Genomic DNA, 27,026 nt, shown 5'->3' on the forward strand with positions numbered 1-27,026 from the left:
CCATTGCCACTAACTCCGGTTCACCATTTTGACACAGTCATCAACCAATCTATCTTCTGTCAGTGTCATCCATAATAAATATCCTCTAATGTAAAATGGTTATTGTTGGCCAGCCTCTTCAGCTGCTTTTTAAAAGCATAAGCCCACAATAAGGGCATGTCCAATTACTTATATTTTTGAACAAGACTTAGGGGCTGTACAAATAGCCCCTAAGAAGCGGCATGCAGCCAACCTTTTACTGGCCGAATTGGGGCTGTGGCCACAGCACACCACAGCCCTGATCCAGCCTCTGGATGCAGCTCCTTTTTGCGACCTCTAAAGAATGTCACAGCTGTGGTGGACTTGGCTTTGTGGTGCCCTTTTGGCGCTGCATTATCTAGATGCAGCTCCAGGGTCATGCCATAATGCTAGATGCTGTCTAGAATGGTGTGCGGCATCATGGAACGAGGGGGGTGGAGTCATGGCGTCCAGCGTGCAGATGCTCCGCTGTAACTCCACCCACAGGCCGGCACTTTGTGCCAGTCTGTACCAGGCCTTAGTTTACAGATATAATATAAATAATACATTGACTTTAAAATATTTACAATTATTGTTTATTATCTTGCAGTAAACTTTGTGCTCACTTTCTATTTAAATTAAATAGAGCATGCATTAGGCAAGTAATTGTTAATTCAATCTGCTGTGGAAAATAAACCAAAGAGATATTTACATTGCCAACAGGGTGGGAGACCACTACCAGACCTTCACCAGCTCTGCAGATCCCCTTCTATGACATCCACACACTTAGGCAGGCAGCTACTTTTGTGGAGTGGGAAATGTAAAATATTTTACAAAGAAACCATAGGAAATATGGAACCATACTGGCTGTGACACAAGTCAAGTCCTAGATCTTCCCAGGTGTTCACACAGTATATTGAAGAATTTGGGTAGGTGTTTTTTTGATATGTTCAATGTTCTCTTTCACCTGGAAACCTAAAAAAGTTTGCTATCTTCTGACTACAAAGGGGCCTGTGGCCTCACAAAAGATTGAGACATATTGGATTGCAAAGGAAATATCTTTTTTGTGTTGCAAAAGGATGTTAAATTTGAGAATCTTCCAGTAGCCACATGGCCAAAAGGAGGAAGTTCCAGCCTGCAAGAAATACCCCTCCATACCATATGAATTGAGAACAAAGACAGCCAAATGCAGGTGTATGACTAAGATTTTTAATTTTTTTCCACGTATAAGTTTTAACACCTTGACTGATGAAAAAGTCAGTGTCGCTTCAAAAGCCTGTAACATGTGTATTGTGCATTTTGGTTGTCCCGGAAAAGGTATCATTGGCAGGTTCCAGACCGCCAAAAAGTACATACTCGGCATGTACTAGGGTTAGAAAGGGGCATCCTTTCCAGACGCCCGTAATCCTAGTACATGCCAAGCACGTACAAAATGGTGGCACCCATTCTACATGGGCGCTGCCATTTTGATGTAGTGGACGCTTAGCGTCCGCATGTCGCAGCACAGAAATGATGCTGCAAGTGCACCATTGGCGCCTTGCGGTGTCATTTACGTGCCGCAAAAAGAACCTACTTTTTGCGGGTTCTTTTTGCTGCATCAGGGAATCGCGCGGTTCGTCTGCTGCAGTTCCCTAACGCAGCAAACACCGGCACCGGCAGACTGCCCTTTTGGGTGGTCTGTAAAGCCCCACTGTTTGGTGGATTTTTCTTGTTACTGGATTTGCTATATGGCCAACATGACTACTTGTGGAGGTTTGCTATGTTTGTGATGTAGTCAGAGCAGTGTGATGTAGTTGTTTAAGTGTTGGGCTAGCCGCTAGGACATTTGGAGACTATGGATCAAATTCCCACCCAGCCATGGAAACCCACTGAGTGACCATGGGCAAGCCAGATTCTCTCAGCCTCAGAGGTAAACCCCTTTCGATCAAATTCTGCCAAGAAAATAGCTTGGGGTTGGTGTAAGTCAGAAATGAGCAGGGATTTGACCCCTAGTCTCCAGAGTCATAGTTCAACACTAAAACCACTGTACCACACTGTGCATAATGTTAGTTTTGAATAAAACATTTGCGAAAACATGCTCTTCTTTTTTGTGGTGTAGGAAGCTATCCCTGTTCTTTCCATGTTATTTCTCCCTCTGGCACCAAATTTTCTGTTAAAAAAGTAAAGCCCAGGAACACATCTACTTCATTAACTGTACACTGTTCACATTTGATTATTTTGGTACCTGGTTGAAGCATAAGGCAAGCCCACAAAATTAATATATTATTGGTCTTTCCAGTCAATGGACAACTCTTCTCTTAACCTCATACGTCATTTAGACCTAATTCAGTGTCGATACAATGATAGCAGATCATCCATAACCAAGCAGGGTAGTTGTCTAGCTCCAATGATGTATTCTCTCACTCCGATAACATACATTCCAACTATCCCTATTTACCAGTGGGATTTTTCTAGTACCTTTCCCTGGGAAATCAATCTATTTTATTACTTTGTGGAAACTTTATTTCAAAAGTTAGGGAGAGTTTGTTGTTGCCATTCCTGAAACTTCAATACTCTTTGCAGACTTTCTAGACGTTATATTTCTGATTGGGAAATTTCAAGTATCATTGTACATACATGAACACCAACATCTTCTGCATACCACAGCCATTTTCACACCATGCACCTGTAGAAGCATATACTGAACTCAGAGTGGACCAGTAATTATTGTAGGCAAGTTGAGTGTTTTTTCCTCTAGTACAGATTTAATCAAAAGAACATAATAGGCTCCTGAATTTTAAATCAGCAGAAGGTGGATTGTTATAGAAGTAAACAGATCTGGCTTAAAGGAAGGGAGGGATAAACCTTTAAAAATGCAAAATAGTCCCATGAAGGTCTGACAGCAGTAATTGAATTACAGGGGTGCAAGTGTGTAACATTAGAAGGCATTTGTTGTTGTTAACTGCCCTTGTGTCGATCTCAACCTATGGCAATCCTGTGGATGAGACATCTCCAAGACTCCTTGTCCTCCACTGCTCTACTCAGGTTCTGCAAATTCAGACCTGTGACCTCCCTAATAGAGTCTATCCATCTAGCATGTGGCCTTCCTCTGTTTCTACTTCCCTCCGCCTTTCCTAGTATTGTTTTTTCCAATGAGTGCCTCTCTTCTCATGATGCGTCTGAAGTAAAACAATCTCGGTTTTGTCATCTTGGCTTCCAAGGAGATTTCTGGATTGATCTGCTCTAGGACCCATTTGTTTGTCTTTTTGGCCATCTACAAAATCCTCAGCACCACATCTATAATTAATTTATTTTCTTCCTATCTTGTTTCTTAACTGTCCAGCTCTCATATCCATCCACATGGCAATAGGGAATACAATGGCATACAGTAAGTTAAATAGATTTTTTTTTAAAGTCTAAAGGTCCATCTTTGATCACTACCGTAGAAAGAGGGGATGTTTTGCTGCTAGTTGCCATTTTTAAAATAAGGCAACAAGAACATTCTAGTAGTACCAAGTGCTGAAGAGGGGATATATCCACCTCAAAAACAAAACAGCAGTAGATTTTTACAGATTCACAAATTATGTAGGTGGGAGTGGGGAAAGCTGCACACCTTATTTGTTCACAGCCAATAGCTAAGAGATCATGTGACCCTTACAAAAACAATGTTTAGGGGCATATTGGGAGAGGGTGTGTGTGTTGGTAGTTAGGATGGGGGAATGTCATTCTTCCAGTGATATAATATTGTTGTTCTTTATGTCATGAAGTATGTTGTATTTCCATAACAGAAGTGCTACATTAAGGGTCAGCAACTGTAGAAGGCTAAGGGCTATTATAGCTCACCAGGAGACCTTGGAGAGCTGTGCTGCCCTCCCTGCAAAAAAATTAAAATCTCTCTAAATGCCCTTTAGGGCACTTTCACCATGTTTTTGAGGCTTCTTGGCTTTACCTCCTGTTTCAAAAAAGGCCTCTCCTGGGCCTAATGTAGCTCAAGCTTCCAAAATACATGGTGGAAATGTCCTCCACAGTGTTTAGAGATTGCTTTGGGACACTTTGGAGCACTTCCTCCTCAGTACCAATTTTATTTTATGTTTTTGGTCCCTGGGTTGCATGTGGTTCACACTTTGCCCACTTCTGTGCTACACAGAGGAAAAATGATACAGCAGAGTAACGGGGACACAACATTATTCAATGAGAAGAAAAATAATCAGCTCTATGTACCTTGCTGAAAAGGAGAAAGGTATGTAGTGTGTGCCTGTGTGTGAGACTGGATTTCTGTGCCAGGACATTCTTGAAAGTGGTTTTAATCATAATCGATATGTCCTGATTGCATAAATATTTAAGTGTGTGCCTATAATCACACATAGGATGAAGCTTAATGTCTTCCATTACTTTTTAAAACATCAGCTTAAATACAGAGAGCCTTTTTAGTTGTTTTAATATTGCTGATTTTGCTTCCATGATTGAAATCTTTATAAATCCAAGTTAAGTGCTGCATTTATCATTACTATTTCATTAGAGGTCCAACAACTCAGGCAAAAGCTGAGAGTAGCTGTTTTTTCTAAAATTAATTTCACTTTGGGGCAAAGCTATTAACACTTTACTTGTTCGTTCACTTTCAAATAAGTATGACTGAGGTGTTTAGATACTGTGAATATAGGTGAAATATGAGCAAAGAAAACAAAAGAGAAAACAGATCAGTCACCTGAGGTGACTGAAGCCAACTATCATTCAGTTGGGCAATTTTAACATATCTGTTATTCAATCTGTAAAACGCAGTATGGTTTTTCAACTACCGTGACAAAAACATGAAGGTTTAAGTTTGTACAAAAATCATTTGGATGGGCGAAGGGTTGTTGGGAAAACAGGAAAAACTGACAACGTCCTTTAATGATGAGTCCTAGTTTGGAGAAGGCAGATAGAGTCTTTTCTTAGCATTAGACCCTGAGATTACCAATTAAAATAACTGGCAATAGATTTAAAAAATAGAAAAAGCAAACCAAATAAGTAATTATGTACAGTCTCAGATTAATTTATAGAATTATCTGTCACAAAATCTAATGATAGTAGCAAGGGCTTTAAAAGAGGGTTAGACAACTTCACAGAGGAGTGCTCATAACAGTGATGATCAAATATTCAGTATACAGTAAGAGGGAACAAGTCTTTGGAGACAAGTTGGCAGAGCAAACAGATGTGAGCTATTTTCTTCATGAGCCTCCTCTTATTCCCTGCCATGAGCATAGCCTAATATTTTTCAAGACTATGATTATATGACCTAACCCTAACCCACAGATATATTAGAGGGACACAGAGCGGTATAAAAGTTAATACCTCTGACTGAAAATAGGGATGAAATTTCTAAAAATACCGCTTTGAACAACCATTTTCTCTAAGCAAAAACCAGCCAAACACTGAAAGAATTAAACTAGATTCCCCTCTCCATCCCCAAATTCACTTTCATGGACAGCTTCAGTACTCAATGTCAGTGTCAATACCTTGGTAACTTCAACTAGCGACTCCAACAGATTAATTGTTCGATGAGTTGTTTAAACCAAGCATTTAAACCAAGCATTTCATGCAGTAGCTAGTTTCCACAAAAGCAGGGAAGTATGTGTAAAATATATATGCTTTGCATTTTAAAATTATAAACTGAATGCCTACCTTCTTGTCATAAAAAGTATCAACAAGAGTAATGAAACGTCGAGCTTGTGTCCTTTTTGCCATTGTAAGTAGAGGTATGTGACGAATAAATACTAGGTCAAAATTAGTAGCTATTTCCAAATAATCACTGGCTCCAAGTGGCTGAAGAAGGAAATAGGAAATATGACACATCAGAATACCCACAGATTGACAGACATCATATTTTGAATATCATCTCCTTGCAGTAGAACAAAAACTACCCTCCCTTTTTGTTCTCTGGATTAGGATGAAAAGTATTCTTAAATAAAAAATGGATTCCTTAAATTGATAACTAAGCTTGGCTATCGTTATCCCAATTCACTGAGAAATAATCTGAACAGCATCTCCAAATTAAGAGAATAACTGAACATCATATGTTTACTGTAGTCAATTTTAACATGTGTTTTCACTGTCAAGGTAACAGATTCGCAGTGGGGCAGCAAATTACTATTATGGGGCATGGGGCACAGTGAAAGGGGGATTTAATTCATACCCCAGTGCTGCAGTATGAATGGAAATTGTCCCTTCTCACAAAGTTCTGTGTTGTTTTTTCCTTTGAGAGAAAAGAGCAGCTTCAGGGTAAAACATACTATGTACCACAGCCTTTGTTTTCATTCCACCCCACCTCTGGTTGTCTAACATGGCTTTTATTTTTGAAAGCAAAGCAAAGACAGTGATAAATGCATTTAAATCACATCTTAGTTTGGCCTCCAGTCTTTCATTTTTTTGATGCATCTCCTGTCAATCTATCTAACCAATGGCATCTGGAAAGAAAAGCATCTTGGAACTTGAGCAAAATGACACAGTGACTATAAAAAATTGACAGATCAAGCAGCAAAGATATAATCACATGCAAAAATATCAGCTGAGTAACTGATAAACCCCTATATTCTGATGTAGCAAGACAGCGCACCCTAGTGCACCTTCTATGCTTGGCATTCTGGAAGCGCACCCAGGATGAACGAGATATTTTCCTCTGTTCTCCATTCTTTGCTCTTAAGTTCTTTTGCACAAACCAACTGCTTTGGGATGTTTACAAAGGTGGCTGCAGCCTCAAAGTATTTTATTTTAAATTGCTACCTAGACCTCTGACAGCAGAACTGAAGGATATGGGTGAACAAAGTGACTGCATTCAGGTTCACCAGAGATTTTCTTAATCTTCCTGACTTTTCTTCTCAATATCTAATTAGACATCAAGACACAGTTTTCAGGCTATCTTCTATACAGTGAACTCTCCAAATATTCTGAAACCCAAGATTCTTAACACATAACTGGCCAGGTTAAATTGATTTTATTGATTTTAAATGAAATTCTGGGTATCTGACTTCCTTGTATTTTTCCATTTCCTCTACTCTAAACTCTTTTTAAGCCACTGTGGGTAGTGATTTGAGTGCCAGATTATGACTCTGGAGATCTAGGTTTGATTCCCTACTAGACCATAAAAAACCTCAGGGTAACCTAGGGCAAATCTCATTCTCTCAGCCTCAGAGGATGGCAATGACAAACCCCCTTCTGAAGCAGCTTGCCAAGAAAACCCTATGATAGGCTCGCTTTAGGGTCACCATAAGTCAAAAAAGATTTGGAGGCACACAACGACAAAACTCTTTAAAGAAATAACATATTTGGCTGTGTGGTTTTTTTAATGGCAATTCTCAGAAAACTCTTCTCTACATGAAGGACCATATGGTTGTAAAGCTGTTTCTTGCATTCTTCAGATTTTTTAGAAGTATTGTTCTTTATTTCTAGGCTGCCATCAAGAAAATGTAAAGTGACTTTCTTTTTCCTTTTTTTCTAGAGCTGGACTGAAGGGAAGGGCCATTAGCAATAGTGCTCAGACTCCCCAGACAGATAGACTAAGCTGTGCCAGGACAAGCGACAGCCAATCAATAATTCTTTTTTTGGGGGGTAACTTTCTAGTGATATAGTTCACCAGTAAGGAAAGTCATCCCTCTTTCCAGATCCATAACCATAACTTGATGTGTGAACGAAGATTAAAGAAAACATTATACTGTACATACACTCTGTATGAATGACTCTGAAATTTGCAATAGTAGTACTAGTACTACTATTTGATCACCGGAAAAGCGTTATAGAAATAAAGTCTTCTTCTTATTATTATTATTATTAGTATGCATGGAGGATGCATTGCTGAAATAATCCAATCTAATATTGAATTGATTTCACTGAACTTTGCAGAAATTAAAATATCTGCTACAAGATACAAATCAGAAAATGATTTGGTCAGTATTCTATTGCGCATTTGGAAGTTAATGAAATAATTGGATAGAGTACTCAAGAGCGAAGGCCTTATTATGTAATGCCATTACATTAAAATTTAACATTAATGTTCAGAGGGGCGAGTACTGGAAAGAATATATGCACATTCTTAAGTACATTTTTCAAGTCCATTTTAGACATATATATTTGGAAATACAACCTGTGATGTTAGGAGAGCACCACTTAGGCTGCACTTACTTTGGCCTAATGTAGGTCCAACTGTATTAATTCCTAGAAATATAAGGGCATATCAATCTCCCACTGAATTTAATGGGACTTATTTGGGGCCAAATCTATGTAGGATTAGACTTTTAGAATTACTACAAGTTTAGTATATAGCGCCTTTATCTACCATTTACCGCACTTATACCTCAACACCTGAAATGAAAGATAGGTTTAGGCAGTAACAACACCACCACCAATATAAATTGACTGCTTTAATTCAAATACTGAGGTGAGCGGACAGTTCAGTGAGCATAGGAGAACCTGTGGTAATGCAACATGTGAACAAAGGAGGGCTATCACATAGCCAGAATGTTTTACTTTAGAGAAGAAGATGGTAGGTCCCCAGTGAACAGCTTTCATGAGGCTAAGGCCCATTTTTAACCTTTGAATTTTCTGTAGTGTGTGTGGAATGCCCCATAAAAGAAAAAGGGAGAGGGAATCAAAATTTGAAATGAATGGAAGTACACTTCTAGTTTTGCAGTTTTTTAATTCTGTAAAACAGTGCAGTGGAGCAAGAAAATAGAAATGCATGAGGTATTACTAAACAATGTAAGAAATGTATTCATTCAATTTTGTTTTGAAATTAAGTTCTGCCTGCACATACAGACACTACACATACTCTATTTTTTGTTGTTATTGAACTACCTTTATAGTCATATGGTCTTGTCTTTGCATAAAGGTGTAAAAAAAGCATTGAAACAGAGGATTTGTGCTTCAATTGTTTTTGAAAATCTCTAGTGCCACTGGATTAGATCCTCTTCTACATAGAAAAACATGTGCCCTGCCACAAGAGTATCACTTCAGTTTTGCCAGCTGCCCATCATACAGCTGATGTTTCCTTGCAAGCATTGTGAGGGTGTTGGACACATCTGCTGAGGAGATATAGACCTGGGCATGGGAAGTATGTTATTGGCAACAGAACACATGTATCTTCACAGACAATGAGATTTTTTTTTAATGTTAGGGCTCTTAGCAATAAGAGAACCCCTAAAGCTTATGAATAGGCAAAATAACCTGTATTACTTTTAAAAAAATGCTTTGAAAGGGGAACACAAGTCACTCAATATCACACATCCAAGGAGGAAGTATAAAGCCAGCATTTTTCTAACTGAAAAACACCAGTGTCACAAAGCTGATGGAGGCCTGGGATTCAGCATCATACTGTGATATCAGGAAGAATCTGTCTTATAACATATTTTGTGGCTTGCCTACTTATCTCAGTATTATTTCTTCTAACTGACAGCAGATACCAGGAACTCAGATACCCTTCCCAGCCACACTAAAAGGGATCCTTTAGAAGTACCAGGGGTCGGAGCTGAAACACATACAGATCATGAGTTCTGAAATTAGGCTATGACTCCATTCTGTGCACAATTTGCTAGGCATTTGTGAAATGAGCATGCTGAACATTGTGCTTAAAAATTAGTTGTAAAAAAGCTGTATAAATCCAGACTGTCATTAATGAAACAGGTTACTCTGTAAAAACATCCTTGAGTTACATTTGTTGGGAAATACCTTAATTTCCTTGAATGAGCCAGATAAGTTATTGAATCCTATCTGGAGTTCAAGGTCTATCTTTGTATGCAAGATTGATTAGCACATAACTAGTAGGACTCTGGATCCTATAAAGTATGTAATACTGGCATAATTTATTGTGAAAATGTCATCTTTCTGAAGAGCGTAATGCTTCTGTACCTTTCAATAGCTGCATCAACACAATAATTATCCTGAAGCCACAAAATCTGCCCTATGAATAGATGATTTGAATGCTCAATAGCAATTCAAACAGCACCATCTCTGAGCATGTTGTTCCATCACAAGTTTCAGATAACTTTACTTGGTACAGGTCTGCCTTCTGGCAATATTCTTTGGCATGATAAGTACATTTAATTGCAGTAAAAGTGTGTGGGTACATGTGCACACACACCTACATGTAAATGAATGCTTGATATTTGTTTAAAAAGATGGTATCACCAAAACATCACTTTACTCACAGTGGGGCATTCTCTATCATCATCACAATGTCACCTCCATCCCCACAATTAAGAGATCAAAATAAGTTTTTGGACAGTGGGATCTTTTCAGTTCTACTAACTTATTATTGATTTATATTACTTTAATTTTTAGATTGACTTCATATGAAGAAAACTATTTGAATTTTTTTTACTTCTTTCCCTAGATGTACGTTCTACTAACTCTCGAGACTAATGAATTGACTTCTTGTTGCTGCCATGTAAAATTCAAATGATATGAAATACCACGCTGTCTTTGGCCTCATACAGACAGGCCAAAATAAAGCTGCCTTGGGTCACTTTGGCGGGATACGGACCGCCCAAAAAGGTGGTCTCCCACCGCCCTGGTTTGCTGCACGAGGGAGTCGCAGCGGACAAACCGTGCGGCTCCCTCACGCAGCAAAAAGAACCTGCAAAAAGCGGGTTCTTTCTGCAGTGTGGTGTGACGCCGCAAGGCGCCAATGGCGCACTGGGGTGTCAGAAAGGCGCCAGGACCTGCAGACGCTAGGCGTCCGTCATGTCAAAATGGCGGCGCCCGTATGTACAGGGCGCCACCATTTTGATGCCATCACGTGCGAGGGGTGAGTCGCGTCTGGAAGCGCCGCCCCTCGCACATAACGACGGCGCCCCATAGGGCCCGTCTGTGCAGCGCCTTTGGATGTATGCTATTTAAATGATGCATGCGTCCTAAGTGTCCGGAAGCCACACCAAAGCCACGCTCCAGTCTTTAGGACTGTTAATCTACTTTAGTCTGCTTGACTGAGATGTCCACTTCATTCTTCTTCCACTCATCTGCCAAGTTGACAAATGTTAAGTTATCAATAAAACATTTCAAGCTATTTTAATATTCAAATCTGCTTGTACATTGCAATGCCTTAACAAATCACACTGTTATTTCATTATCTCTAAAAGTAACATTCATTTTTTGCAGTTATTTTTTTAAACAATCTCTTTATTAAATTTATATAAGGACATTACATAAAACATATCCATTTACATTTACAATACCGCCAGCTGTTCTTAGCATCTTTACTTCCTGTCTTTTTCATCTTCTTTCGTGTTGCTTATCTAATTACCAATTGCATTCTTGCCAATATCTATATACAACCTCTATAACCACAAATCATATACTGCATTTTTTGCAGTTAACATAGTGATAGCCTGAGCAGTTCTGCATCTGAAAAAAAGAGGAGAGTCTCTTTCTCTCAAGTGGAATTATTATTAATATTGGTAGTAGTAGTACAAAAGACCACAAAGAGGACACAAAGGGAATAGAAATTGACATCAAGTCAGTTAAAAGAGAGAGCCAGAGGTTGCTAAGCTTCAAGAGCCAGCATGGTGTAATGGTTTGAGTGTTGGACTAAGACTCTAGAGACCAGGGTTCGATTCCCTGTTTGGCCATGAAGCCTACTGGGTGACCTTGAGCAAGCCACATGCTCTCAGCCTCTGGGGAAGGCAATGGCAAATCTCTGAACAAATCTTGCCAAGAAAACCCCATAATAGGTCTGTCTTAGAGTTGCCATAAGTTGAAAACAACTTAAAGGCTAACAACAACAACAATGATTAATAGAAGCAAAATGAAAATCAATTCAGAAATTAAGAGAGGGACCTGAAAATTCTGGTGTTATCAATGAAGGAATTTTAAAACTGAGGAAGGGACAGAATCAATGACAAAGAATTCAAGCCAACCTGACTCCTGCCTCTGGATTGGCAGAAGAGGAAATTGCATTTTTGCACTATCCACAGAATTTGGAAGCAAGAATATAGAATCATCAGCAAAATTTCCCTAGTACAATTTATTATTCATTAAGAGATATACAGTGTATCTTGGATTTGCTTTGCTTTTAAATACTCAAGAGCAGCTACATTCTTGTAAGTTCTTATGGGCTCTTCTAATTCATGTTCATTATATTTGGTAATTAAAGGGAAATACAGGCGGGTGCCAATGGCGCACTTGCACAGAACAATGACGTCTGGGTCATGCGGTGCTGTTTGGGCGCCACGCCACACAGACGTCATTGTTGCACACCCCATATGAATGGGTGTGCACAAGCATGGTGCCCACGTGCTATTGTAGGGCTGAGCATGTGCAGACACCCAGCTCTACAAAACCCTAAAATTGGCCTCAGACTGGCATAAAGCACTGGTCTGTACTGGGCCTACGTTCTGTTAGCATGGCAGGAGTAAGGGACAGCTTGCATGGCACAGATTACCTATGTAAAAGTATCTCAAATCCATTATTCTTACAAAGATCATAACAACTGACTAAAACTTTCTGAAGATACAGCTACAGAGACATATGCCCAATTCAGGTATTTAAAAATGTTAATAAAGTGAATGCATGAGAAGGAGGAATGTCTGAGCCATGTCTTCATCCTGTAATTATTTCCATTTCACATATGGAAGAGAAGAGCCTCCTCTATCTGTGAGTCTCTCCATACAGTCAGGGATGCTCATTTTCCAGTGCCTCTGGTTGTACAGAGTGCCTCCAGTCAGGGAATGAGCTCCTCTTTAGAAAAATTCCCTGCACACATGGAAGGTGACAGAAATGGGAGTTAGTGTGCTCTCCTTATTTATCTTGTTCAGGTTTCAGAATGCCTGAATAGGGCTATAGTCATTTTCACGCACAAGACAGAGAGCTGTTTGGTATAGTGTACTGCATTGCACTATGACTCTGGAGACCAGGTTTTGAATACTCACTCGCCATGAAAACTCATTTGGTGACCATGAACAAGTCACACTCCCTCAGCCTTAGAGAACAGCAAAGGCAAAGCCACTCTTCACAAGAAAGCCCAGTAATAGGCTCATCATACAGTCACCATAAGTAAGAAATGACTTAAAGGCACACAAGATCAACATTTCCACAACTGCAGCAGCAGACAAAAACATGTTTGCAATTGCAGAACTTACTGTTTGGACAATATAGCAATACTAATGAATGGGTTGGTTCATTCACTACCTTATCTATACAACTGTGAACATAGCTGGCTCCATGCCTCATTTAGAGACAATTATAAAGGTATTTGTTTTCAAAATTAAATGTTTTATCACATCAAAGGATGATGCATGTAGCTATAAGTGTTTATTCCCCCCTTTAAAAAGGCAGATTTGGCTACAATGGTTTGTGACTCTCAAGTACACAACTGTAATGCACTCTGTATTGCTGCTGGTAGAAAGTGTTTGGCAGATAGTGCAAAATGATTAAGTTTGGGGGGAAAGGGGCTAAAAACCCCACTTAATCTGGGATAATTGATACCGGGTTTCCTCCCAAGTTTTTTTAAAAAACTGCATCATCAATAGTGTGAATAACTAATGTGAATAGACCTGAATAGACCCAGGATAAAATGCTGCATACCAAAGAAGGGGTTCCAAATGCATTCGCATCATCGACTCCATCTTTATTCAAATGCTTGCACATGTGATGCAGATCGATGTGGTTCCATAGTGTGAATAACAAACCCAGAATGCATGAGTGAGACAATTTGCACTGTCACACTAAAAAAAACACCCCAGACACGTAAATGACCCCAACAAACCACTGCCTTTATACCAACTGCCCTGGCTTCCAATTCGCTCTGAGCTCAGAACCCAAGATATCCTAGATATCCTTGAGGCCAGGATATCTGATAGAAGGACCATCTCTTCCTGTAAAAGCCTGTCCAGAATTTCAGATCCCCTGTTCTGTGTCCCACTATCCTGAGAGACTAGAGTAGTTGAAAACACTAGACAGGGCTTTCGTATGAAACTTCCTTGAGTCAGGCTGGCTCTGTCTATTTGGACTTCTAGCAGACTGAATTGAACTGTTGCATGGTATTCGGTATTAATTTAAATTAAGCTGATTTTTAATGTCATTTTTTTCTAACTAATGTTTTGTTCATTGTACATTGTCTCAGGGCCTCTGGCAGCTGATTTAAAAAATTCATAAAATAAATTGCAAGATTTCCCAGGACTGGAACTGGTGACTAGTAGAAGCTGCTACAATTACAAATATGGGGTGAAAAGGCTTTTGTTTCTCAAGTTGCTCAATGTGACCTGTACCATTAGCTGGGTCAGGAAGTACTGACGAAGAGAGTGAATAATCTGTACTATGCCTTAATTACATTTAAAAAGTTAGTATTGCCATGAGAGGGCAGTATTTGCTATGGATAAACATGGATGAAAGTTTCTTTTAAGAAGGAAGTCAGAACACAACACTTGTAAGAATATGCTGAAATATTAAAATCTGTACAATATTTCAGGTCAATATTAAGTTGCTATACTGGCCTTGAAGTTAATTAAGTGGTCTGAAGACAGAAGCAGAGAAAATATGTAGGTTATAAACGTCAGGAATAAACTCTTCTAGAACATGGTCACATAGCCTGAAAAAAAACACAAAAAACTATGGATGCCGGCCATGAAAACCTTCAACTTCACGAAATAAGTAGGATTTTACACCTTACATTAGCAGGGTAGTATATGAAAAGCAATTGTATAAGGGACACAGTTGTTCAAACAGAACTCCTTTCATTCATTGTGCAGCACTGAGAACCTCACCCCAAACAAAGAAGTTGTGAAATGATAGTACTCTATTGTGTCCAGAGAAAGGTAACACGAATAGTAACATGTCTGGAAGCCATGCCCTATGAGAAACGGCTTAGGGTGCTGAGTATGTTAAGCCTGGAGAAGAGAAGAGAAGGTTAAGAGGTAATAAGATAGTCATGTTTAAATATTTAAAAGGATATCCTATTGAGAATGGAGCAAGCTTGTTTTCTGCTACTGCAGAGACCAGGACATGGAGCAATGGATTCAAACTACAGGAAAAGAGATTCCACCCAAACATTAGGAAGAACTTCTGGACAGTAAGAGCTGTTTCATATTGGAACATGATGCTTCAGAGAGTGGTGGAGTCTCCTTCTTGGAAAGTTTTAAACAGAGGCTTGATGGTCATCTGCTGAGGCCATCCCAGCTACTCATATTTGAGTGTGTTCATGGTAGAGGGTTAGACTGGATGGCCCTTGTGGTCTCCTTTAACTCTAAGATTTTATGATCTGAATATAATTAAGTGTGCAGTTAAACATGGCTTGCATATTATTTAGGATGAATAGGTTTTTAGGAGCTTCTGATTTATGGTGACCTTAAGGTCGCAGATTTTCTTGGTAAAATTTGTTCAAAAGAGGTTTGCCTTTGCCTTCCTATAAGACTGAGAGAGCATGACTTGCCTAAGGTTACTTGGTGGGTTTCCATGGGTGAGTGAAGATTTGAACCCTAGTCTCTAGAGTCACTGCTCAGTGTTCAAACCACTACATTACACAGGCTCGCCTGTTAAGTCATACAAGAAATAAACACACTAGTCTTTTTGTAAGGCAATACATTAGAAAGAATTGTTTATACTTTGTTGTTGGTACTAATTACACTCTAGAGCCCTACATGCCATATACATACTGTAGCTAACCACAGAAATGAAACACACTAAATATCTACAAGATTACAGATTTGTGCATAGTGAATATTTTATGCACAAAGTCTTCTGTGTGCTGGAAAAATATGACAGGTGTTTTGATCAAGTGGGCAGCTCTAACCAAAAATACAGACTTAAGGTAGATCATTCAATATCAGACCTAAGAATGAAAAGAGGGCCTGTATGAATTAGAGTTCTGCAATGCGTGTTTAAACTATAAACAGTTATTTTCATTATCTGTAGGCAGAGTTCATCCTCTTCAGCACAGAGCTATCAGTTGAATGTTGTCCTTTTAACTTTTATCTGGTTTGAATAGTTAAGCAATAATGTTATAGTGTCTAAAATTTAAGTTATAATCCTAATTGAACTAAGAAGGAAGCCCCACTGATGTTCGTCTACAAATACATAAGATTCAGATCAGTTTTTCCATGAGGCAGTGTGAATTTCTCACCTTAAAAAGAAGTCTCTAAGAAGCCCTTAGAATGAGAATCAAGGCAGGCAGGTTTTCCAGTAACCCAATGCCTTACTCTGAGGACTTCTCAGAGCAGATCATCAGATAAGTAGCTGCTACAGAGGATCCCACCGGTCACTCTCCTGCCATGCAAAGAAAGCAACAAGAAAACAGCTGGCAGGGTTTCATGAATCAGCCATCTTGATTTTTGAGGAACTCTCAGTGTGAGACATCGATAGGCTGGTGTTTTTGGGAACCAATCTGGCCACGTTCCTATAGAAGCAAATGCTACTGCAGCTGCAATTACTATCTGGAGTGGCTGTCTGAGAACCTCTGAAAGTAATATACAACCTTGCAAACTCTCCTGGCGTCAAGGTAGGAGGGAAGCAAAAGGAAAAACGTCTGAACTGGAGGCTTACTGCAGCTTATTTGCACTGTCTCAAACAATGGCTTTATTGTATTATTCAAATGTAGCCAGGAGCCAGCATGGTGTAATGGTTTGAGTGTTGGACTATGGACTCTGCAGGCCAGCATTCGATTTCTAGTTTGGCAATTAAATCCACTGGGTGGCCTTAGGCGAATCACACTCTCTCAGACTCAGAGGATGGTAATGGCAAACCTCCTCTGAACAAATCTTGCCATGAAAACCCCATGCCTTAGGGTCTCTGTAAGTTGGAAATGACTTGAAGGCACATAACAACAACAACAACAAACAAGTACATAAGCAGTGACAAGATTATTAAACTATATCTTAATTATAAAAGAAACATGACCCAAATATAACTTCTCAAAATACTCCTTTTGGAAAGCAGCATGTGGTGAAGGCTTGTATTCTTCAATTGTATATCACTGACATTTATCTATATTAGAAGAATTCAGCTGTCAACATCAAGTCCCCTTTATGGAAAACACTGTGTCATTTTGCTCATTTTAGTCTAGAAGAAAAAAGAGCTTCTATTCCAGAGCTTATATGGATCTTTCACTGTAGTCTGATGGCCTGATAAGGACAAATCCTGAATAGATGGTTATATTCAATAGTAACAATAAATATATGCAAATGGCAAGGATAAATCTCCCAGTCTCATTTTACAAATTAATACCTACTCCAATCTCTTACTTTACTGTTAAAACCCTAGCAGCTCTGAAGGACACTGAGCAGTTAAGACTGCCAGCTATAAAGACTACCTGGTTGGGAGCTCTACATTTTTCAGCTCAGGTCTAACTGGAAAGGCTCTTAAAGCTAACAATATCCCATTGAGCAGGATGGGCAACACATCATCTGCCAACCTACTGCCCATTTCTGTAAGGAAGTAAACACATATTGAAGTTCTATTGCTGCTAGCTGCAACCAGCAATTAGATTTAGGCCCAACTAAGCAGCACTTAAAAAAAAAAAATCTAAATATTAGTTACTTTGGAGCAATAATATATTAGCAAGGTTGAGAATTTTATTTAGACATTTGAGTCACATCTTAAATGTTATACTTGGAAGAGAAACTTGTATTGTGCTTTTCCAGTCTTTCTGTTTTTACACATCTAATTTTATAAATTCAAATTCTGTTGTTGTGATTATTGTTATAAACTCAAAGGAGAACTGAAGGATGATCTGAACCTGGAATATGATAAAAACAGGATAAAAGCCCAAAAAGCTCAAATGATCTCGGCTTGACTAGGTACTCACTCTGTCACACAGCTCTTCAAATGTGAAGTCTGCAATGGTTCCACATGCTTTATTCACTCTCAGCCCTCTGCCTTGTACTTTTAAAATCCTTGGTCTAGTTACTATGGGAACATGAACAAAGACTCAATCTTGTCTGGATAATTACTATAAAACTCATCTCTTACAGATAGGAAATGCATAGCTTGATGAATAATAGCACATGATTCAACACATAAATTAGACAAAATGCTGATACAATGACTACCACTTGAGTGTGGCATCAACCCATATACAGCAGTGGAACTTATTAATTGGTCAGTGGAGATTGGGCATTGTGTTCTAAATGTATTCTCTTTCAAGAGAAATTAACTTACGTACAATCATTTTGTTTTTGAGCCAGCTCATCAAACAACTTATCCATGACAGCCTCCACATCAGCTTCACTTGTGCTACAGTGAAAAGAATAATAGAATATGAAATTAATAACACTTGAAGCCAACATCAAACAGCTGCCTGAGCTTGCTTAGCTTTTTGCCCATAAAAAGAGAGAGAGAGGGAGAGAGAGAACACACAGGATGTAAATACAAACATTAGATTTAGAATACTTAAAAGCAAAGAACATTAAATCTCAGGTAAATGATTCTGTTTTATTTATATATATTGAAAGACTTCTGTGTTTCAAGTTGTTTCAATTTAATGAGGCAACATGGGTAAGGCAAGGCCATCAACATTGCAAATATACATAATGAAGGAGACAAGCTTCTGTCTATATCCTTCTGAGAAAACAACAATAAAGAGGCAAAAGCTTTTGAGCATTTTCAAAGGCAATCCTTTGGAACTAACTAACTATAGAGGGAGGGAGGAAGGGATGGAAAGAATGAGAGTCACAGAGAGGACACTTGAAATAGATATGTCCTGCTTAATTCAGTTAGGTTTATATTGACATATAGGCCTGTTACAGACAGCCAAAATAAAGCTGCTTCGAGTCACAGTGGAGGTATGGTGTTTCAATGATGCATGCGTCCTAAGAGTCCAGAAGTCGCACCAAAGCCACGCTCCAGCCCTAAGGACTGGAGCGTGGCTTTGGTGTGACTTCTGGACTCTTAGGACGCATGCATCATTGAAACACCATATTTCCACTGTGACTCGAAGCAGCTTTATTTTGGCTGTCTGTAACAGGCCATGGTCACACTGGTTATCATCATTTTTGTAGTACCTGAAATCCTTTTCCAAAGCATTTTGAAGTGGCCAATACACATATCCCAGAATTTTTGCAAGGTCAACAAAAGGCAGTGGTCATGAAGGTTAAGAAATCACAAAAAACATTCAGCTTTAATCAGACAAGGTGACTTATAGTTATGGTTTCAGGAATACATTCCCACAGTTTACCATTAGAATGAAAGATGCACTTCAGAATTTGGAGATAGAATCATAGGGCCATCCAGTCCAACCCCCTGCCATGCAGGAAATCTAAATCAAAGCATCCCCGACAGATGGCTATCCAGCTTCTGTTAAAAAACTTCTAAGCAAGGCAATTCCATTACACTCCGAGGGAGTTTGTTCCACTGTTGAACAGCCCTTACTGTCAGGAAGTTCCTCCTAATGTTGAGGTGGAATCTCTTTTCCTGCAGCTTGCATCCATTGCTCTGGGTCATAGTCTCTGGAGCAGCAGTAAACAAGCTCCTCAATATGACATCCATTCAAGTATTTAAACAGGGCTATCATATTACCTCTTAACCTTCTCCAGGATAAACATACCCAGCTCCCTAAGTCGTTCCTCAGAGGGCATGGTTTCCAGACCATTCACCATTTTGGTTGCCCTTCTTTGGACATGCTCCAGTTTCTCAACATCTTTTTTAAATTGTGGTGCCTAGAACTGGACACAATATTCCAGGTGGGGCCTGACCAGAGCAGAATAGAATGGCACTATTACTTCCCTTGATCTAGACACTATACTTCTACTGATGCAGCCTAAAATTGCATTGGCCTTGTTTGCTGCCGCATCACACTGTTGACTCATGTTCAATTTGTGGTCTACTTGGACTCCCAGATCCCTTTCACACATAGTCTCGTTCAGCCAGGTGTCACCCATCCTATATCTGTTCATTGCATTTTTCTGCCCTAAGTGCAGTACCTTACATTTCTCTGTGTTGAAATTCATTTTGTTAGCTTTGGTCCAGCTTTCTAATCTATTAAGGTCATTCTGAAGTTTGATCCTGTCCTTAGGGGTATTAGCTACTCCTCCTAATTTGGTGTCATCTGCAAATCTGATAAGTATACCCCTAATTCTGTCATCCAAGTCATTGATAAAGATGTCGAACAGCACTGGGCCCAGGACAGAGCCCTGTGGGACCCCACTGGTCACTTCTCTCCACGATGAAAAGGAGACATTATTGAGCACTCTTTGGGTTCGGCCGGTCAACCAGTTACAAATCCATGTAACAGTTACGCTGTCCAGCCCACATTTCACAAGATATACTATATGCACAGCATTCCCTTCATCTAACAAGCTGGTAATTTTATCAAAAAAAGAGATTAGATTTGTCTGGCATGACTTCTTTCTCTGAAACCCGTGTTGACTTTTTGTGATTATGTCATTGCTTTCTAGATGAACAGGAGCAGCTAGAAAAATAACCAAACTGAATTCCAGATAATATGTAGACCTTGTAGCTTTAAGAACAGACACCTTTTATTTATTTATTTATTTATTTATTTATTTGTATCCCTTTTACACATGAAACCAAGCGAAACGAGGTGGCAGAACAAACTTTAATGAATATAGCAGAGTCCACAAGAGGGGTCATATTAATGCATACCCTTAAATATTCCAAAACCAGCACAGAAGACAGAGAACTAGCTAAAATGAGCCTAGCTAAAGAGGTCCTGTCTGCTATTTAAAATAGTACATTCCATTTGATTTTATTGCAGGTGTAGACTAGGTCTCAATCTTCCTTCCCAGCTCAATGGAAATTTAACTCTTGCCTGGTGGCAAAATGAGAATTCCCATTTGGTCATGGAAACTCACTGTTTCCATATTCTCTCAGCCTCAGAGGAGGGAAAGTAAACACTATCTGAGTAAATTTTGCCAAGAAAACCTTGTAATAGGGTCACCATAAGTCACAAATAGCTTGAAGGCACACAACAGCAACAATATTGCTTGTTTTCTTTCAATAGTTACAAGATTGTTTTCTAGTGATTATGCAAACTACAATTAAAGCCTGGCTGAATACTAGGATATGAAACTGTTGTCTGAAGTAGGTCACAAACCATAATTTCTGTCAAACATAGTTAATTCTGTTCCAGGTTTGGTTTTAAATCCAAGAGTTAATACTCTAATAGTGGAACCTTATTATAGTTGGCCCTCCATATACATGGATTTTGCATCATGGACTCAGTCATCCACAGATTGAAAATATTCACCCTAATCAAATCCAAAAATCATTGTTGATTTTGCTATTGTTTATATGGGATACCATTTTACAATGCCATTGTATAAATGGGACTTGAGCATTCATGGATTCTGGTATCTACAAATCCCAGTGGATACCAAGGGCCCACTGTAGATGGCCTGGACTGCTATTTTTTTTGGCTGCTACTTATTTTGAACACCTAGGCATTTTATAGTTTATATGTTTTGTTCTCATGTCTGTTACAGGCCTCAGCTTCTTGACAATCAAATAAAGAATGTAATTGGCTCCAATGTAGCTGAAAGGATTTTGTAAAAGCATATGTTTTTAGAATATAATACCAACAATATATATTTTTTATGTTATAGCAGAGTCATTTGAAATCAATTATTAATGTTATCTCCAGCTTGGTCTTCAAAAGGAGTCCAAAAACAGATTCATATGGTTAAAAAAGAATAGTGTGAAAGGATTAACTCAGAGAAATATATAAGTGCAGCAAAAAGGTCCTCTTCAGGGGCCCTCAGAAGAAATTATTGGAATTGCGAACACTCTCCAAAATGCTGGACCATTCAGTATTAAAAGACAGTTGACCATCTTAGAGCATGTATAATTTGTCTCCTTATTGTGTTCTGCAAATACGTGTACCAAGAATATAGCATCAGTATTAGTCTTAACAACATTTATTGATTAGTCAGTTGACCATATCAACAACAGAATACAAAATACCAAGATGCATACACAAATAAACATAATCTCTATCCTAAAACTGGTGTAAAAATTAATTAGATAAATTAAAACACATGAAACTTAAATAAATAGTAAATTTAATAAAAATAGATTGTAAGATAAAATAGGTGGAGTGAGGTAATGAGTAAAAAAAATTCAATCTCAGTATTTAAATAAGATCATCACCATGGGAGGGGACTCCATTTTGTGTGATAAACAGATCTCTCAGGTGAGCAGCTAGTGCAAAATACTAAGTGTAAATTCTTCCCAGAAAGGAAATAGGACAATTTAACAACTGGATCCCAGTTGGTCATTCTAACCAAAAATGGTTGTAAGTAATGGGATCTCTCCTTGGCATATATACAACAATCAAACAGGATATGCACAGTGTCGTCTATGACTGGAGTACCACAGATACATGTTCTTTCGTGGTAGGGTATTTTATAAAACCGTCCTGTTCTTACCATAGAATTCAGTTGCTCAAATCTAGCTCTGGTGAAAGCTATTCTCTGTCTCTGTGTTAGGTTCAGCCTAAGATACTTTTCTAAAATAATGTTTTATTTTTGGCTAACCAATTTAGAGACTTGAAACCGGCCAGCAAAGCTATGTCTGTTTGGGCACTGATATCCAAAGCTCTTGTTTTAATGTTTCCTGAGCTGTATGGCCAGAGGAAAGTAAATAAGGAAGAGAGAAGCCTAGCTGGTACATTAGTTGGAATAACTGGCATGCCCAAAAGTTTGGTCGCCAAATATCTAGCTGTTCTTCTAAGCAGAGTTTAGGGAGTCTCCCTGGGTCCATTTTGAAGATCCTTAGCCAGTAATTAAAGACTTTTATCAAAACCTGGCACTGGATAGAATGGGCCTCAAGTTCTGCTCTCACTGCTTGGGCCGGAGTGTTCTTATCTTTTCCAAGTATCCTCCTTAAGAAGCCTGCTCCAAAAGGGATACTTTCATATGACCCCATAGTTCTGCTCCATATGACAAAATAGGCATGATTTTAGCTTTATAAACTTATATGACAGGGGATAAACGAGTGGGATGGTTGTAATTTATCAATTTGTAAAGTACACTGGAATTAGCTATAGCTCTCTGTTTCTTCTAAGGTGGTTTGTTCATTTCCCTGTATTTGAGAAGGACAACCCTACATATAAATAGGAATTAACTTGCTCAATCGGGACTCCCTCTAGGAACCAATTATGTTTTTTGTAACTTTTCCCAAATACCACCACCTTAGACTTATTTTTGTTGATGGCTAAAGAGTGAACAGTAAGTAGCTAGGTTCTGCAAGAGCCGTCTCAAACCCACCTGCAAGTGAGCAATCAGAACCATGTCATCGGCATAGAGAAGGACATTAAGAAATGTATTGCCTATCTTTGGTGTGTGGACCATTGTTGAGAAAAGGAAAACTGGCGTGTCATTGGCATATAAATAAAGTAGGGGCCAAAATACATCCCTGTCTAACTCCATTATGCACATTGACTTTTTTGGACAGCACACCGTTAGCTCCAATACGCAGTTTAAGGCAAGTATCTGACTGAAGAGCCTTAAGCAGATAAAAGAGTCTTGGCTCCATATCCAATTCTGCCAGTTTGGACCAGAGGATCTCCCTGTTCTGAGATCAATAAACAATGTGAAAAGTTGTTTTTCTTCAGACATATATACTTTGTTATAAGATGGTGTAAAGTAAAACGATTGTCCATGGTGGATCTACCTGATCTAAATCCTGCTTGTTCTTCCACTAACAATTTTTTATCAGCAATCCAGTGCTCAATTTTGCCTAACAGGTTCTTTGTATACATTTTAGCCACAATGTCAATAAGGCTTATGGGTCTGTAGTTTTTAGGGTTCCCTTTGTGGGAACAATGATGGAGAGTTTTCATCTGGAAGGGAAATGACCTGTGTTGTTGATAAAGGTGAACAGACCAGCCAGAACAGGAGCCCTCATAGGTCTTAAAAATTTCTGGTGGAAATAAATCTTCGCCTGGCGCTTTATTTGGTTTCAAGGACTGTATGATATTTTTAGTTTCAGCCACTGTAACTGGAGACCAGAGGGAACTCTGCTAAAGATATGAAGTTGTTTGTTGAATCATCTGTAAGTCCTTGATTGGGGTCTTGAAATAGGCTTGAGAAGAAGTCCTCCCAAACTAAGGCTGGAATGGGGGCATTTGAATGAAATTTTCATTCTTCATCAGTATTAATTTTCATATATAAGAGAGCCAGCATGGTGTAGTGGTTTAATAGTTGGACTATGACTCTGGAGACCAGGGTTCAAATCCTATCTCAGCTGTGGAAACTCACCCGTTCAGCCTCAGAGAATGGCAAGGGCAAACTCCCTCTGAAGAAACTTGCCAAGAAAAAACCAAGGTAGGGTCACCTTAGGGTTCCATAAATCAGAAATGACTTGAAGGCACACAACAATATTAATTATCTTAATCACTGAAATAATACCCCTGAAGAGGTAGACAGACTGTGTGGTATTTTTCAGCTCCAGACCCCATATATATCTAGTTCAAACGATGGCAATGTTAGAAGCAAAGATACATCCCAAAATATAATACACACTCTCCTTCTCTAAAGCCAGAATAGAAACCCCTTTCCAGTAAAATAGGGGGAAAATGAAGCCCAGATTTATAACAGACAAAATCATACATTTCTCTGTGTGCTATAGTACATCTAATTTCATATAACAAATATAAATTCTACCATAATATGAGAAATTAATTAATATTTCTCCTTCAGAGTATGAACTGCTGACATCAGAATAGCATTTCAAAAACAGATATTAGAATTTCAAGCATTCGTTACGGCCTTGAATCCACTACATGAACCCACTTTCTTTTTGTACATTTGGGAAGGGAAACATTATGAACACAGAGAAATTATTAATTAACAAATCTCTTATTCTGAAATGCTATCCATTCCCTGGAGATACTAAGAAGTCTAAACCCCTGAAATTTTAATTTAATCCCTGAGGTTTGGCAACCCTAGGTGTAACATTTTCCAAAGTTAATTTCTGTATAAAATGCTAGTCCTCTGCAATGTGACCAAAATAGTACACTGTCTGAGCAGTGCACTACAGTTACAAGCTTGGACTGCGGCTGCTCAGTTGGCTAGACAGAAGCCAAGTAATTATTTAAAATCTGCAAAAGTATATTAAAGCAGTGCCACAATAAAGCTACAAGTAAAATCGTACTTGTATTGCCTTGATTAAAGCCACTTTCTTTTCTTAGATGTTGGAACAACTTTGCATCATATATACTTGTATTCTCAAATTGCTCTGAGGGTAAACTATCATTAGGGAAACAGAAATCAGAGCTATACAGATAAATTGTCCTTATACTGTATTATGGTATCATTTTTATCATCTTCAAATACAGAATAAATGCTGAAGTAAATCAACATCCTAGATACAAGCAGATCATCTGTCAAAATAAGACAAGTTTTTGAATCCACAAATGTTAACACCCAACAGTAAATGAGTCCTTGTCAAAGGATTTGTATAAATAATTACTTTACTACAATAAAGATGCTCGTTTATTTACCAGGGAATTGCACACTCTTTTAGAAGAGGATATTCATTGCTTTATAACCATCTGTCACTTCAGTTCTGCAAACACCACACCTCCCCCTCTCCCCAAATCTAATTAGTTTTGATTCAGTCACACATTTTAAAATGATGTTATTGAAAATACTGAGAATGTTGTTTGATGGCATTAGCACTGTAACAAAAATGGAAAGCAGTTGGCTGTCTAACCTAAAAGATGACATCTATCCATTTCTGCTTGCTTCTGGCAAGGCTTGTTGGCTAGTGAAATCATTAAATAAAAATGCCTTGAAATACAACTTACAGGTAGTATAGCTTTCCTGCAGCAGGTAGCACTCGTTTCCTGTAGTCTATTCCAGAATCCAGTTGGATAGTGTTGCAGTATTTCTGAACATAGGAACAAAAGATCAGTGGTATTATTTCCCTTAAGCAGATGCTATGGATGTTACAGGTAAGTACAAAACATTTTGCTGACCTATCAGTTTACATGTTTTCTATCAATTATCATAAGGTAAACAGAATATGTATCTGGCAAGTTGCATGGTTAGAAGGATTATGCTCCTGGACAAAAGGCTAGCTGGAAGATTACTCAGAAAAACTGAAAGTTTCGCTTTAATCATTACAGAGGCATTAGTACAGGTAGAGCAAAATATACATTGTTAATATTCACGAAATAAGCAAGATGAGAGAAGAGACCTGTGCAAGTACAACTTAAAGAAGCCATTTATCAAACTCTGTAGCAGGGGAAAGTTCAACGTTGCAAATAATTTCAATGCTTTTCTAGTCATACAGATCTGAACAGAACTCCAAATGTCTGCATTGTCTGCAATGATCTGAGTGTATAACAGAGCCCAACTCTATGCATTTTTAAGTCAAGTAAAACCTGTTGAGTTTAATAAGATTTGCTTTCAAGTAAAGAGTAATTAAAAAAACCCAGCAACTGCTAAACTGAAATTGTGTATGATGTGAAATTGAAACACAATCATGTAACCATTAGAAAAAAACTGACTTTTGTTTCCTCCAATTGGCCATAGAAACATTTCCATTTCTAACAGAAAAAACTAGTACTCTCAGTATTGCATTTTTGATTTCTGTTTGTGAGATGCCATTCCTGGTTTGTAACAAGATCACTGTCATGCTGGACCCCTGGGCTTCAGTAAGGACATAGTCTCCTAATATCAGATGCCCTCTTCACATTGTAATTTATTCACTAAGCTTCCTCATCACTACAACATCTGAATAATACAAATTATTTGGACAGGTGATTTTATAAACAATGTTTCTGTAACATTTGAAAGCCCTACACAAAGAAAAGTGTTATTTAAAAAGGTGCTGTGGAATTACACAGGTAAGCTAATGGAAAAAACTGTTTACAGAGGCCAGCAGGGAAAGCATTTCAATGCATTATACAATGTAAAAATGAAAATATTCTCAGGGTAAAGACAGACAGTATTAAATATCCACTAGTAAATTCAAGTTCTTCAGGACTGTTAGAATTCTATGTGCTCCTAAATAATTCATTACAAATTTGCCTACCTTCCATCCTTAGTATTTTTAAGCTTTAAAGATAATAAGTCCAATGGAAACAATAAATTAATTAATTTGGACTGCTTTTGGATAACTGACTTCTCCAT

The 27,026-nt window shown here is 38.5% G+C and overlaps 1 protein-coding gene across 3 annotated transcripts in view; it reads right to left on the reverse strand.

Annotated features, from left to right (window-relative positions):
- The window catches only part of AFG1L (AFG1 like ATPase), an 80,601-nt gene that overhangs the window by 6,412 nt on the left and 47,163 nt on the right, over positions 1-27,026 (reverse strand). For all 3 annotated transcript variants that reach the window (XM_089530622.1, XM_089530625.1, XM_089530623.1), the window contains 4 exons: positions 25,697-25,779; positions 18,095-18,165; positions 17,738-17,838; positions 5,638-5,778 (listed from right to left, as the gene is read on the reverse strand). In XM_089530622.1, the coding sequence (XP_089386748.1) occupies positions 5,638-5,778; positions 17,738-17,838; positions 18,095-18,165; positions 25,697-25,779 (396 nt within the window). The remainder of the gene's footprint in view (positions 1-5,637; positions 5,779-17,737; positions 17,839-18,094; positions 18,166-25,696; positions 25,780-27,026) is intronic.

The sequence above is a fragment of the Sceloporus occidentalis genome, unplaced genomic scaffold (assembly GCF_023333645.1).
Source record: "Sceloporus occidentalis isolate IW3139 unplaced genomic scaffold, rSceOcc1.0.p SCAF_6, whole genome shotgun sequence".
Taxonomy (NCBI): Eukaryota; Metazoa; Chordata; class Lepidosauria; order Squamata; family Phrynosomatidae; genus Sceloporus; species Sceloporus occidentalis.